The following is an 11,541-nucleotide window of genomic DNA, read 5'->3' on the forward strand; positions in this document are numbered from 1 at the left end:
AACATCAGCCGTATTTCAGAGGGACAAGACGTTTTACCCTGAGTTGTTCTGGAAGGCAATTATGATTCCACAATTTAATTATAAGTAACAACTGTCATGTGTTGGGCGGCTGTGTTTTGGTGGTTGCTTTGAGTCCTTAACAAAGGCAGGGTTTGTTGTCCTTGCAAGGGCACTTCCTGCCCTGTCCCAGTGCCATCACTCATTTAACAGACTAAGTCTTCACATAAACAGGGCAAACAAGATAATTGGGATTGCCATGCAGCTTCTGCATGGTTATAGCACTGAGCTGACACAATGATGTTAACATCTTGTGGTATTTCTGTATTACTTCATTATAGGAAATTCCCTAAATACTTGTGTGTGGTACAGACACGCCTAGTTTATAGTGATATGTAGAAAAAATGATAGACAATACTGAGGTGTAATAGCAAAACTGTGTTTTTGTTGTTTCTTATATATAATCTTAAAACCCTGACATTGTTGTCTAAGAAGAAACTGTATTCCGTCCTTGTGAATGAATCGGCGTACACAGGGAAGTAGTGGGTGTAAGCAGCTCCTATCAGACCAGCCCACCTGAGCTCCTCTGCAGCTCTAGCAGCCGTAGACGCAGCGAGGGGTGGAACTGCGCATGCTCAAGACAACTTAATGTGAATGCTGCTTCATGTCTCAAGACATTTCATTTACAGGTAGGGGCACCCATTCGTTTATTTGCTGATTGATTTTCAACGTTTGTTTGATTATATCAAGTCTTCTAACGTGGAGTCTGTTCTTGTCACTGTCATTCGCTTTGTGTATACGCATTGGTTTTTTTTCTGAAAATAAGAACAAGATTAACGTCTTCTAAATGAACAAACTACAAGACAGTGAGCTTGTTGACCAAATCGATTTGTGGATAGTAACATTTATGCTAGCCGGAGCAGCGACGTCAGCTAGATTTACAGCTTTGTTTTTGCGTTCGTCGGTATTTGCATGATTTCTTGTTAGTCGTGAATGTTGTGTGGTCTGGCAGTTTGTGCTGTATTGGTTTGTTAGCTACTGAAATGCACTGATAAGATCTGCTTGCAACTAGCCATTGCTAGCGATGCTAACATGGCAGTATAAATAGAAAGGGTGTATCAGATTTACTCTGGCGGTAACGTTAAATACCCTGAGACCTGTCTTCTATGGAAGGCCGAACGGACCAAAACGTCTATTTTGACGTACATTTAACCTCAGGTGGCTAGCAGACGTCGGTACGTTTCACTATTCAACAATTGTTACTTCAACGTGCGTCGATTCCTATAGCTGTTCTTATAATGTTAGATACGGGCATCTTTGCATATTCGGAGGATCCAGTGGAGAGTTGAAAGAATTTATCCACCTTTAATAACGTTATCTAACCTTGTCAGTGCAATCTTGAGTTAGATAGCTCGACTACACTCTCCCATTTATACAAGTCTATCGCTCATATATCCGATGTCGTAACTGCTGCAGGAAAATAAGGAACTTGTAACACTAAAGATGTGAAAACAGTTATTTGCCTTAATGAATCCCTACTGACTAGAGCTGTTAAGCTAATTCAGTGCAAAATGTGGACGGCTGCTGCTGCCACTCTCATATCTACATTTATATGGTAATATGACCAAGGGGACAATCATAAGTCATGTTACTGTGAACATAGTAATCCAAGAAAACAAGATAAAATCAGGATTTATAAGTAGGATCAATTAAAGCCTTTTATTTTGCAGGTGGCTTCATGTTTTTGACAAGTAAACCTTGGTTAATGTGACTGCCTGCAGGACGTCAGACACCTGTGTATTATGTTTAAGAGCCCATATTTACAGGTTTATCATTGCATTTTCTGGATATACTAAAGATCTTATCTAAACATTAACATAAATACAAAAATCAGCATGTCTGTCTGTTTAAAAAGCTTGATTTCTTTTAGCTCCTTTCTACTTGAACCTTTCCAGAATTTATTAAGGACTCTGATATAAGTAATTAGTACATATGGGCCCTTCATTCGCATACAAAATATGGAAACATCAAATGCAGTTTTAGGTCAACGGCAGCAAACTTTTTGGAAATCTTTACATGGTGAAGATCTTCAGAAATGCTGGCTGAGTCACTTGTCCTATGCAAGTAGTAAGTAGTAGTATAGCTAATTGAGTATGGTCCCTTAATTAAGTGATTTTAGCCTAAATGTTCTATCCTTTGAATGTGTATGTGGTGGCTTCGACAGTTTTATACTAACTTGTTGGACAGCTAACAAAGAGTCTTTAGCCTGTTAAAATTTCCTTTGGTGGACTCTAGATTAGAGTCAATCTTGGGTCAGTTAGAGCTGATGTCAAAGATCAAAAGACATTTGTTGTGTACCCTTCAAGTAAAACGGCTAATCTTTTAAACTCATCAGAAATCCTTCCAGCTTTATATGTAGTAATGCGTTGGTCTCCACTTCCATGTGACTTGTTTGAGGGCAGTGTGACATGATCTGATGATTTTATAACTGTCATTTTCAGTATATTGCAACTGATCTTTGCACATGCATTTTCATGTGACTTGGCTAAAACCAGTGTGAATTGATCTGACCATCTCAGTCAATTTATTGTACATGATAGTGATAGGTGTGACAAAACTGCACATCTTCATACACCCTATGAGTCAGCACAGATGAAGGGAAAAAAAAGTCTGCAACTCAGTTTTTAATATTGCTGCTGCCAGTTTTAATCCATCCAATCAATATATGTATATCAAAGCTTGTCTGAAATGGTTTATTTTGTTATATGACTAAGATGATGTTTGACTACATTCCATTCAGGCTACAGATCACAGGATTTGTTTCACCTCACAGCTGTATGAGATGCATGATGTATAGACTTATTCTTTCAGTCTCAACATCTTTACTGGAGCATGAATCTGAGTAATGGAATGATGTTTCTCTACAGTACTGCATCTCTCTAATAAACTTGTGTGTCCACAACTGACTGATATTTAGTCATTGTTGTAACTAATTGCATAAGAAACTATTCAATAGATTTCAGAACATTTTGTTTATCCTCCTCAAATAGAACATGCATTGGGAAATGGAGTTTTGATTGTGCCGTGGTGCTGCTGACAGAGTGACTGATTATGCAATTACTTATCTATTTTTGTATTGATGCACATTTACCTAATCTTTTCACCTTTGTCTTTTCTAGAAACCACCATGGGCAGTTAAGTCCAACACCTTTGCTTTCTGTTGTGTGGAGGACAGAAGGCTAGTAATACCCTGCTCTGTTCCTGCTCGGACAGTCCAGCAAATTTCCAGCATCATGGCTGAAGAAGATTACGGCAGCTTTGTGGACTGGGCCCAGATGGGGGACCTGGCCAAGAGCAGTGGGCCCATCAAGGTGGACTGCAAAGACCTGAAGGAGTTCAAACAGATGGCTCGCCAAGGTTACTGGGCCAAAAATCACAAACTACGAGCGCAAGTCTATCAGCAACTCATTAAAGCCATTCCCTGTCGCACAGTTACCCCAGATGCAGAAGTGTATCGTGACATCATGGGAGATACAGCCATGAAGAAGCCCTCTTCTCAGATCCCCCTGCCAGAGTTTGTGGATGGCAATCCTGTTCCACGTTACTGCCTGAAGACAGAGGGAGTGGCCTCAGCCCATCGTATTATCAGCTGTGTGGCTGGACAGTTTCCAGACATCTCCCACTGCCCGGCACTTCCAGCCATTACCGCTTTGCTCCTTCACTTCAGCTTAGACGAAGCGCAGTGTTTTGAGCATGTCAGCCGCATATTGGCTTGCAACGAACCAGGCAAACGACTGATGGATCAGACTTTCTTGGCCTTTGAGTCCAGCTGTATGACTTTCGGTGACCTGGCCAACAAATACTGCACAGCTGCTCACAAACTGATCGTTGCAACAGCCCAGGATGTGCTTGAGGTCTACGCCGACTGGCAGCGCTGGGTGCTTGGTGACCTGCCCTTTAGCCATGTGGTCAGAGTCCTAGATGTCTACCTGGTAGAGGGCTACAAGGTTCTTTATCGTGTGGCTATAGCATTGCTCAAGTTCTATCGCAAACATAAAACAGGGAGTCAGGGGGGCCAGGTTAACCAGCAGCAGGATTCTGGCAAAATTAGGGCAGATATACAGGCTTTTGTCAAGGGCATTGCCTCCACTGTCACGCCTGACAAGCTGCTGGAGAAGTCCTTCTCCATCCGGCTGTTTAGCCGCAAAGAGATCACTCTGCTGCAGCTCACAAATGAGAAGTCCTTGCAGCAGAAAGGAATCACTGTCAAACAGAAGCGGTAAAGTCAGTGACTTGATTTCTGCTCTATCAGTTTTGAATATTTTTCTGTTACTTTTCATTCAAAGCTTTTCTTTTTATGGAAATACAAGTTAAACTATACTTTTTTTTTTATCAAGACATGACATTATCTCACTTAAATATTCTGAGCTTTTCAGTTTAGAATTTTTTTTCTTATTGTAGAACTTTCGTATCAACCTAAAACAAATGTCACACTTTAAAAAAAAAAAAGCACAATATGCAACAATTAATTAATTAAACTCTCTTTTTTATCTAAAGTTCTCCTTTCCCAGTGGAAGAGCTTGTACGTGATTTAAGATTGGTTGCAGCTCCTGTAATTTAAATCAAATCATGGTGGCATGCACAGAATGATAGGAATTCAGCGTTAGAAAGTACAGGACCAGTTTAGATTCTTAAATACAATTTAGCAGAAGTGTAGACCAAATTTTTTTTCTTTTTCCAGGGCTGCTGTCTTTTAATTGTAGAAGCAGTAATGTCATGTTCTTTTGAGCCCTCTGTTCTTGCTTGCTCTTGGGAATTATTTTGGGTTGCTTTTGCATCTTCTTCTCATTGTCTCTTCTTCTTTCTATTTTATTTCTGCTACCATTTTCCATTCATGATCTTCTGTCTCATCTGCACTCCACTCCTGTGTTTTCTGCATTGGTTGTTTTGCAGTTCTAGGTGGGTTCTCTTCTCAATGCTACACTTTCAGATCAATTTTTCCCCCTCATTTACCCTTGCAAATTGTACCACTTTACACAGTAATTTATCAAATCATTGGTCAGGGTTAATAAACTCTCAAACCTCAAGATTTCCCTGAAGCATTTATAAAGATCAATGCATCACCAGCTGTGCGATCTCCTAAGCCCTGTGTGAGCCCCTTATTCTGAACCTCTCCATTTCTTCCTGTCGCCCCTCTTTCTGGTATCTCTCCAGACGAAACGTGCAGCTGGCACTCAACCCTGACACGTTCTCCTCGGAGATCGTGAGTGCCAAGGAGATGCATGACATCTGGTCGTGGATCCCTGAGCGCTTTGGCCTGTGCCAACCGCAACTGCTTTTCACCACCTCTACCCATGGCTGCAGCCTCAACAGGTACACAGTACAGTTGTCTCCTCAACACATGAATCCTGCCTCTGACTTCAGCTCACAGTATACAAGAAAAACACTGTTAAGCATTTGAATGTCAGAAGCAAAATAATGAAAAACTCTGACAGTCAGCTTGAAAATGTGCAGTTAATGTATAAAGTCTTGCTGTATTTGGATTTTTTAACACTACCTTCAAATGCAAAGGTTAATAAAAAAAAAATAAAAAAAATCCATACTTCCTGGCTGCCGCTAATGTTAAAGCCCCAGATACGTTTTTTAGTTTATTTTAAAAGATGCAATGAGCCAAAATTTTACATTTTCCTCTAGATTCTACTCACATTGTGAGGGCTACGAACCCACTCTGCTCCTCATCCGGACCACAGATGCCGATGTAAGAGAATACTCACTCTATTGACTTTCAACCTTTCACATTTGTATTGTTTGTTGGTAATAACAGAAGTCAGACTACAAATATTATTTAAAAACTACAGCTAAATTCCTCCTTATTAGTATTTGTACTGTTTGAATATGATTACAATGCTGCATCTTCAGTCTCTAGATTGGATATGTTTGTAATATTTAACATACAGGGGGAACTGATGTAGAGTTAGAGTAAAACAAAGGGTGGCATTAAAATCTGTCCAGCATGTTGTCTTTTTTTCTTTTCTTTTTCAAACACCGTTAAAAGTGGCTTTCTGCAATTTAAAGGGACTTGAATTTACTGCCCTTGTGTCTGTGAATTTGTGTCAAACGTCATGTGACCAGGTGCTGTATGATTGGATTACACCACAGCAAAGGGAAGCTTAGTTAAATGCCAGTGGAAGATTGTAGCAGTCCTCCACTGCCATTGATAATTAAGTGTTTTAAAGAATAAGTTCATAGCAAGCATTTCTTTCAACATGTCATTTACTGTTTTCATCCAGGTCTGTGGAGCCTTTCTGTCTTCAGACTGGGAAGAACGAAAGAGAGGAGGAAACAAATTGAGCTTCTTTGGTACAGGGGAATGTTTTGTCTTCAGGGTGAGCTTATTTTTAGCATTTTGCAAATGACCTATTTTTCTATCTATTTAAGTGACCTCTACCCATATTGATGATTTTGAATATTTTTTCTTTTTTGAGCACTACCACATTGTAGCCACCAGGGGGTATCATTTACCATGGTTTCTCACATTCCTGGTTTCCTTATCAGTGGCTCCACTTGGTGTGTCTTGCTCCTATTTGAAAAAAAAGGCTGTTTAGTAGGTCACAGTCCACTCAACGTTGCCATGTCTTCCCCAGCAGCAACAACCACATATCACCATACATCATGCTCCGCTGCTGGCTTAAGTTCAACATTGAGCTTTTAACTTTTTTAACACCTGAGCTACAAATAGAAAAGAAGATCGACTCCCTAATGCCCTCTTAATAAATTATTTATCTGACTGTGTTGATGCACAGCTGTGGGTTGCCTGAGCCCAGACACCAGAAAACCCAATAATCTAGAACACTAATACTTTAGCACATCCAGATCGGAAACTCCTGTTACCTGATCCGGTAGTCTGTGAGCAGGCCCACACCTGACACCACGCCTGGCGCACACAAAAAGCAACCAGCAGGGACTGAAGTCTGTCAGATGTGCTGTTAACAGTCGGAGAAGAATAGGGGGGGATTAATAGCATACAGTCCAAACTGAAGTATTTGTACAGCTTCACCTTTTTCATGTTCAGGCCCAAAGTTTCCTCACATTAATCTTTAAATTAAAAAAATAAGAAATTTGTGTAGGTTAATGTACCTGTATGTTGATGTATCTTTTTACAGCACTATTCAAATTTAACACACTTAGAATTGATTGTCGTGTAGTTACTTTCTTGCAACACTGTCCCTCAAGTGCTTAAACGGAGCTCAGGGTTGCTTTTTAAATTGAGGTAGAGGTGCACATCGATATAAGAGGTACAGCTAAAATTAACTAAAGGGCTCAAATGCCTGCAAGAAAAAGTAACACAGTTGTGGATGTATTTATGTCACAGTTTTAAACTGATTTATTGTTGCCTTTTATACATGTGATAGTGTTAAGAAAACAGCATTAATATATTTGACTAGATTTATGTCATTTAATGCCTTACTGTCTAATTAGTGTGGAATACTATAAAGTGGCCCTCAATCTCGTTTCCCTCTTTTAGCTGAAGCCAGAAATGGAGCGTTATGAGTGGGTGGTGATCCGTCACCCTGAATTAGCTTCTTCCATCAAGAGCGAGGGTCAGGAGGACACGGCAGCCTCCGAGAGCCAAAATGCAGACAACAGTTTACAGCAGCCAGAGAAACCTGCTGGACATCTGTCACCGTTTCTCTCTGCTCGACACTTCAACCTTAACTCCAAAAACACTTCCATGTTCATGGCTGGAAACTTTGACTCCATCATAGTGGGTGAGTAGATTATAGGAGCAAGAAATGAGTTGACAGGGGAAGAAAGGGACACTTGGATTTGACTTATCAGCTGACGTATGAGTTTGTGTTAATCGGTTTCAAATTAATTCAACTTGTGGAGATGTTGATGATGTGTTTTTCTGTTTGTAACCTGTAACTTGTACAAAGACTGTAATGTTTTGTCTGATCAGGGGGCGGTGAAGGCAACGCTCTGTACATCGACTCGGAGCTGAACCACGGGCGTACTGGCAGGTGCACCACCTTTGACAACCCTCCCCTGTGTGCAGAGAGCTTCCAGGTTTCATTGCTAGAGGTGTGGGGATTCCAGGATGCCATGGCCTCATAATGCTGTACACACACACACAGCACACATACACACACATTTGGACACTTGCATAATATTCCACTGCAAGTTGTTTTGGTTGTAAACTGAAATGCAAACAGAACAATAACCGTTCTTTAAATTCATTCTTATAATTTTTATTTATTAATTCAATTTAATTGTCTAAATGTCAATATATAAGAAATATTTTTGTTTGTTTTCGGTTTATTTTTGTATTTACAGATCAATATAATTGTTTACTAATTCTGTTTAAGTGGTAATGGAAAAAGAAAGGATTAACAGTGTTAATCTCATTTCTGAGCTAATTTCTGTATATTTTTTGTTCTGGTTATCTAACTCTGCAAAATTCAGTGTAAAACCAGCTTTTCAGCCAGTATTTCAGAGGTATTACTTACCAGTTCATATTGACAAAACTACCATTTCCATCATTTGTGAAGTGAAGTCTTCATGTTGTGGCAAATATTGAACATCATGATAGTGTTGTAAAGTTGTACCAGGTTAGCCAAAAGTCTTTGGTTTGGTCTTCTCACATTTTTCCACACTTTTATTTGCAATACAAACTGTAGGTGGGAGATCTTGGTAATGAATAAGTGAAGTAAATGTTTGTGATTGTCCTTTAGTGACTTTGAGCGTTGCCATTTTGCACTGTGTCAAAGATTTGTTTGAATGTGACAGTTTATCTTTTGGATGGTAAATGTGTAATAAAATGTTAAAGTTAAGATGTTTTGGGTTTACAAGTGGAGATAAATGCAGTTAGCCCATCCTTTGTGTTTTGCATTTCCCTGTCGCTTCCGTCCTTCACACTGTCGAAAATAAATACGAAGTGGTGGCCTGTTGGCAAAGTGTTGGTGGAATTACACATGTTACTTGTATCTGTATGTATGTTCTTTAAATGAAGTGTAAGTTGAATAAGTACAAATGTATTCTACATGAGAAAATACAGCATTAGCGTTCACCTGAGAGACTCTTGTTTCCTTGTCTGGTTACTTTCTTCCATCCAAATCTCACGCCAGTGTTTTTGCAGAGAGAACTGCATTTCTTCAGGCTGTCACAGAAGTGTGCCAGATGCCTTTTTAAAGTCAGCTGACCATGCATCGAACTCCGTAATCTTCAACGTCTTGTCTTTTGCTCTGCTCGTTGTATGAGAGCAAAGAGGCTTTTCTCCTTCCAGTCTTCTTTTTACAAAATAAATGGTATCTGAACAAAGTTATGAGTTTTAATGCTTATCAGTAGTGTAAATAATATTAAAGACGTTTTTGCAGTAATAAATTGACATTTCAGATTCAGTTAAAAGAAAAATGCCCATATAACTGATTTTTTTTTAAAAAGAGGTTTGGTCCCAATTAAAACATCCATGTTGGTGAATCAATGAGAACAGCCTATGTGAGTGTATGTCTCGTATAGTCATCGGTCTATTAAACATGACAGATTACTCAGACATGCTTCTTAGGCACATTCTCTATTTTTGTTTGGATGTCTCTTCTGTGTGGAAGCTGACATAGGACTGCATGACTGGAAAGTATTTTGTTAAAATGAGTCAGATATTCTTACAAACGCATCTGTAAATGCCTTCCTTCCAAATAGTAATGTTAAAGCAATAAGCCATAACATTTCAAACCTAAAGGCTGCCAGCTACAGCAACCCATCCTTTATTTTCTGCTCAGGCATTTTATTAGTCATTTAATGCTTTCAGACTGAAAGCATCCATTGAAGAATAATGCATTGACATCAATGCATTATACTTCTATAAAAATGTATCATGAATTAATTTGCAGTGGATTTGCCTCAGCCTAATGCATCAGGGGGATTGTATCTCTGATCGTGAAGTGGTGTTGTAATTCCCTCTTTACAGTAAGAGGTATTGACTCTGTCTTCGAAGGCAGTGCTGTTCATTCAGGATTCACACTGCTGCTAATCGCACATGCACTTCTATATTTAGCTGCTCCTTTGGGTGTTGGTCTGGCGCATCTCCTGAAAAACCTTGCTTTCAAGCCTGGAGGAGTAAGATGCTTAACTGTTAAGTGCTTAACACTGAGATGGGTCTTTCCTTGACCACTCCCACCTCTCAGTTTATAAGAGGCTGTAAGGGATTTAAGGTGAAAGACTGGAGATCCCAGCAAATATTGTTCAGATTCACAGATTGTGAGGAGATTGCTTTTGTTGTTATTTTATTTATTTATTTATTTATTCCCCCCAGGTGGTTTTCATACCGAAAATAAAAGATGTGTTATAAGCTGATTTTTCTTTGTACTTTAACTAAATTTGCATAAACATTATTCTTTTTTTGTCACAGATGGTTAAAAATAGAAAAGGAACTCTGAAAGATTAGCCACGTGTCAGCATTTTTATACTGAAAGGATTTAAAGTAGAAGTGCATCTTGATCTGATAATAAAAACAGAACTCCAAATGCAAATATAAATTATGTGACAGTATGCGTGTCTTGGACTGTGCCTAGGTAGCATCTTGTGAGAGTTTCTCACAGTTCCCCAGGTATCTCAAACATCTGCTGTGGAAATACAGTGTAGGCCTATTTAATATTCTCTCCTTACAAGCAGCTGATTAATTTAACTCAAGGACAAGGGGATTCACCCAAAACAATCAGCAACAATGTCTGGCTACATAAGCTATCATATTACTGTGTGCTGTCAAAAGAGCTGGTTGTACACATCTGCTGAGTGTGTCTCCCTAACAGTAACGCTATAACCCAGTCTCAAAAAGTAAATGACATGTCTGTTCAGTCATCAGAGAAAGAGAAAACAATGAACATGTCAGTCATTGTGACCTTTTCGTGATCAGTGCATCACTGTGCACACACTTTATCCCAATCTCAAAATGCTTTCTTCGTGTTTCATACAGCCTATGCCAGCCGAGTAGTGTCTAAGAAGGAGGCCTGTGATGCATGTGGAGACACTGCATCACGAGTGATGGGGCTTTACAGCCATACTGGGGGAGGGGGGCCTGTAATGCTGACTTGACCAGGCACTGCAGAGAGCAGCATGGAAGGATGGAGGAAGGACGGCACAAGCTCTCTCTGACTCATACACAGACATTCCCAGGGTCCTACAGGGTCCCAGCTGTCTTGACCCTCTTCTTCTTCCTTCCGGGTTTTTGAGCATGCACTTGCTGGGAGTTAAACATAGGAGTGTGGAGTGGGGGTATTTCTCAGTCCTGCAACATCCACTCAAAACACACAAACATGCATGCTCAAATTGTGTCACATGTCACATTGCTGCATATCACAGCCGAGTGTAAAACACCCACTGTTGAGAGGTTGAGTCCTGGTGGAGGGTGAATAAATGTGTATCAACAGCATTAATAGATAGATCCATATTTGGAAAAAAGTCTCCTAAACGTAACACATAACATTCACATAATGTAGAAATACTAATTTAAATAGGTGTGTTCATTTTACACCTTAGATATCATGTACA

The 11,541-nt window shown here is 39.7% G+C and overlaps 1 protein-coding gene across 2 annotated transcripts; it reads left to right on the forward strand.

Annotated features, from left to right (window-relative positions):
* The first annotated feature begins 587 nt into the window (after nt 1-587).
* tbc1d24 (TBC1 domain family, member 24) lies at nt 588-9,064 on the forward strand. Of its 2 annotated transcripts, none has more exons than XM_041974461.1 (7): nt 588-686; nt 3,177-4,276; nt 5,212-5,370; nt 5,692-5,755; nt 6,288-6,383; nt 7,523-7,766; nt 7,958-9,064. In XM_041974461.1, the coding sequence occupies exons 2-7, from the start codon at nt 3,291-3,293 to the stop codon at nt 8,110-8,112; spliced, it is 1,704 nt and encodes a 567-aa protein (XP_041830395.1). In that variant the 5' UTR covers nt 588-686; nt 3,177-3,290; the 3' UTR covers nt 8,113-9,064. The 2 variants fall into 2 exon arrangements, with proteins under 2 accessions (XP_041830395.1, XP_041830394.1); XM_041974460.1 differs by lacking the exon at nt 588-686 and adding an exon at nt 1,526-2,124.
* The last annotated feature ends 2,477 nt before the right edge of the window (nt 9,065-11,541 follow it).

This window comes from Melanotaenia boesemani, chromosome 21 (assembly GCF_017639745.1).
Source record: "Melanotaenia boesemani isolate fMelBoe1 chromosome 21, fMelBoe1.pri, whole genome shotgun sequence".
In the NCBI taxonomy this organism is placed as follows: domain Eukaryota; kingdom Metazoa; phylum Chordata; class Actinopteri; order Atheriniformes; family Melanotaeniidae; genus Melanotaenia; species Melanotaenia boesemani.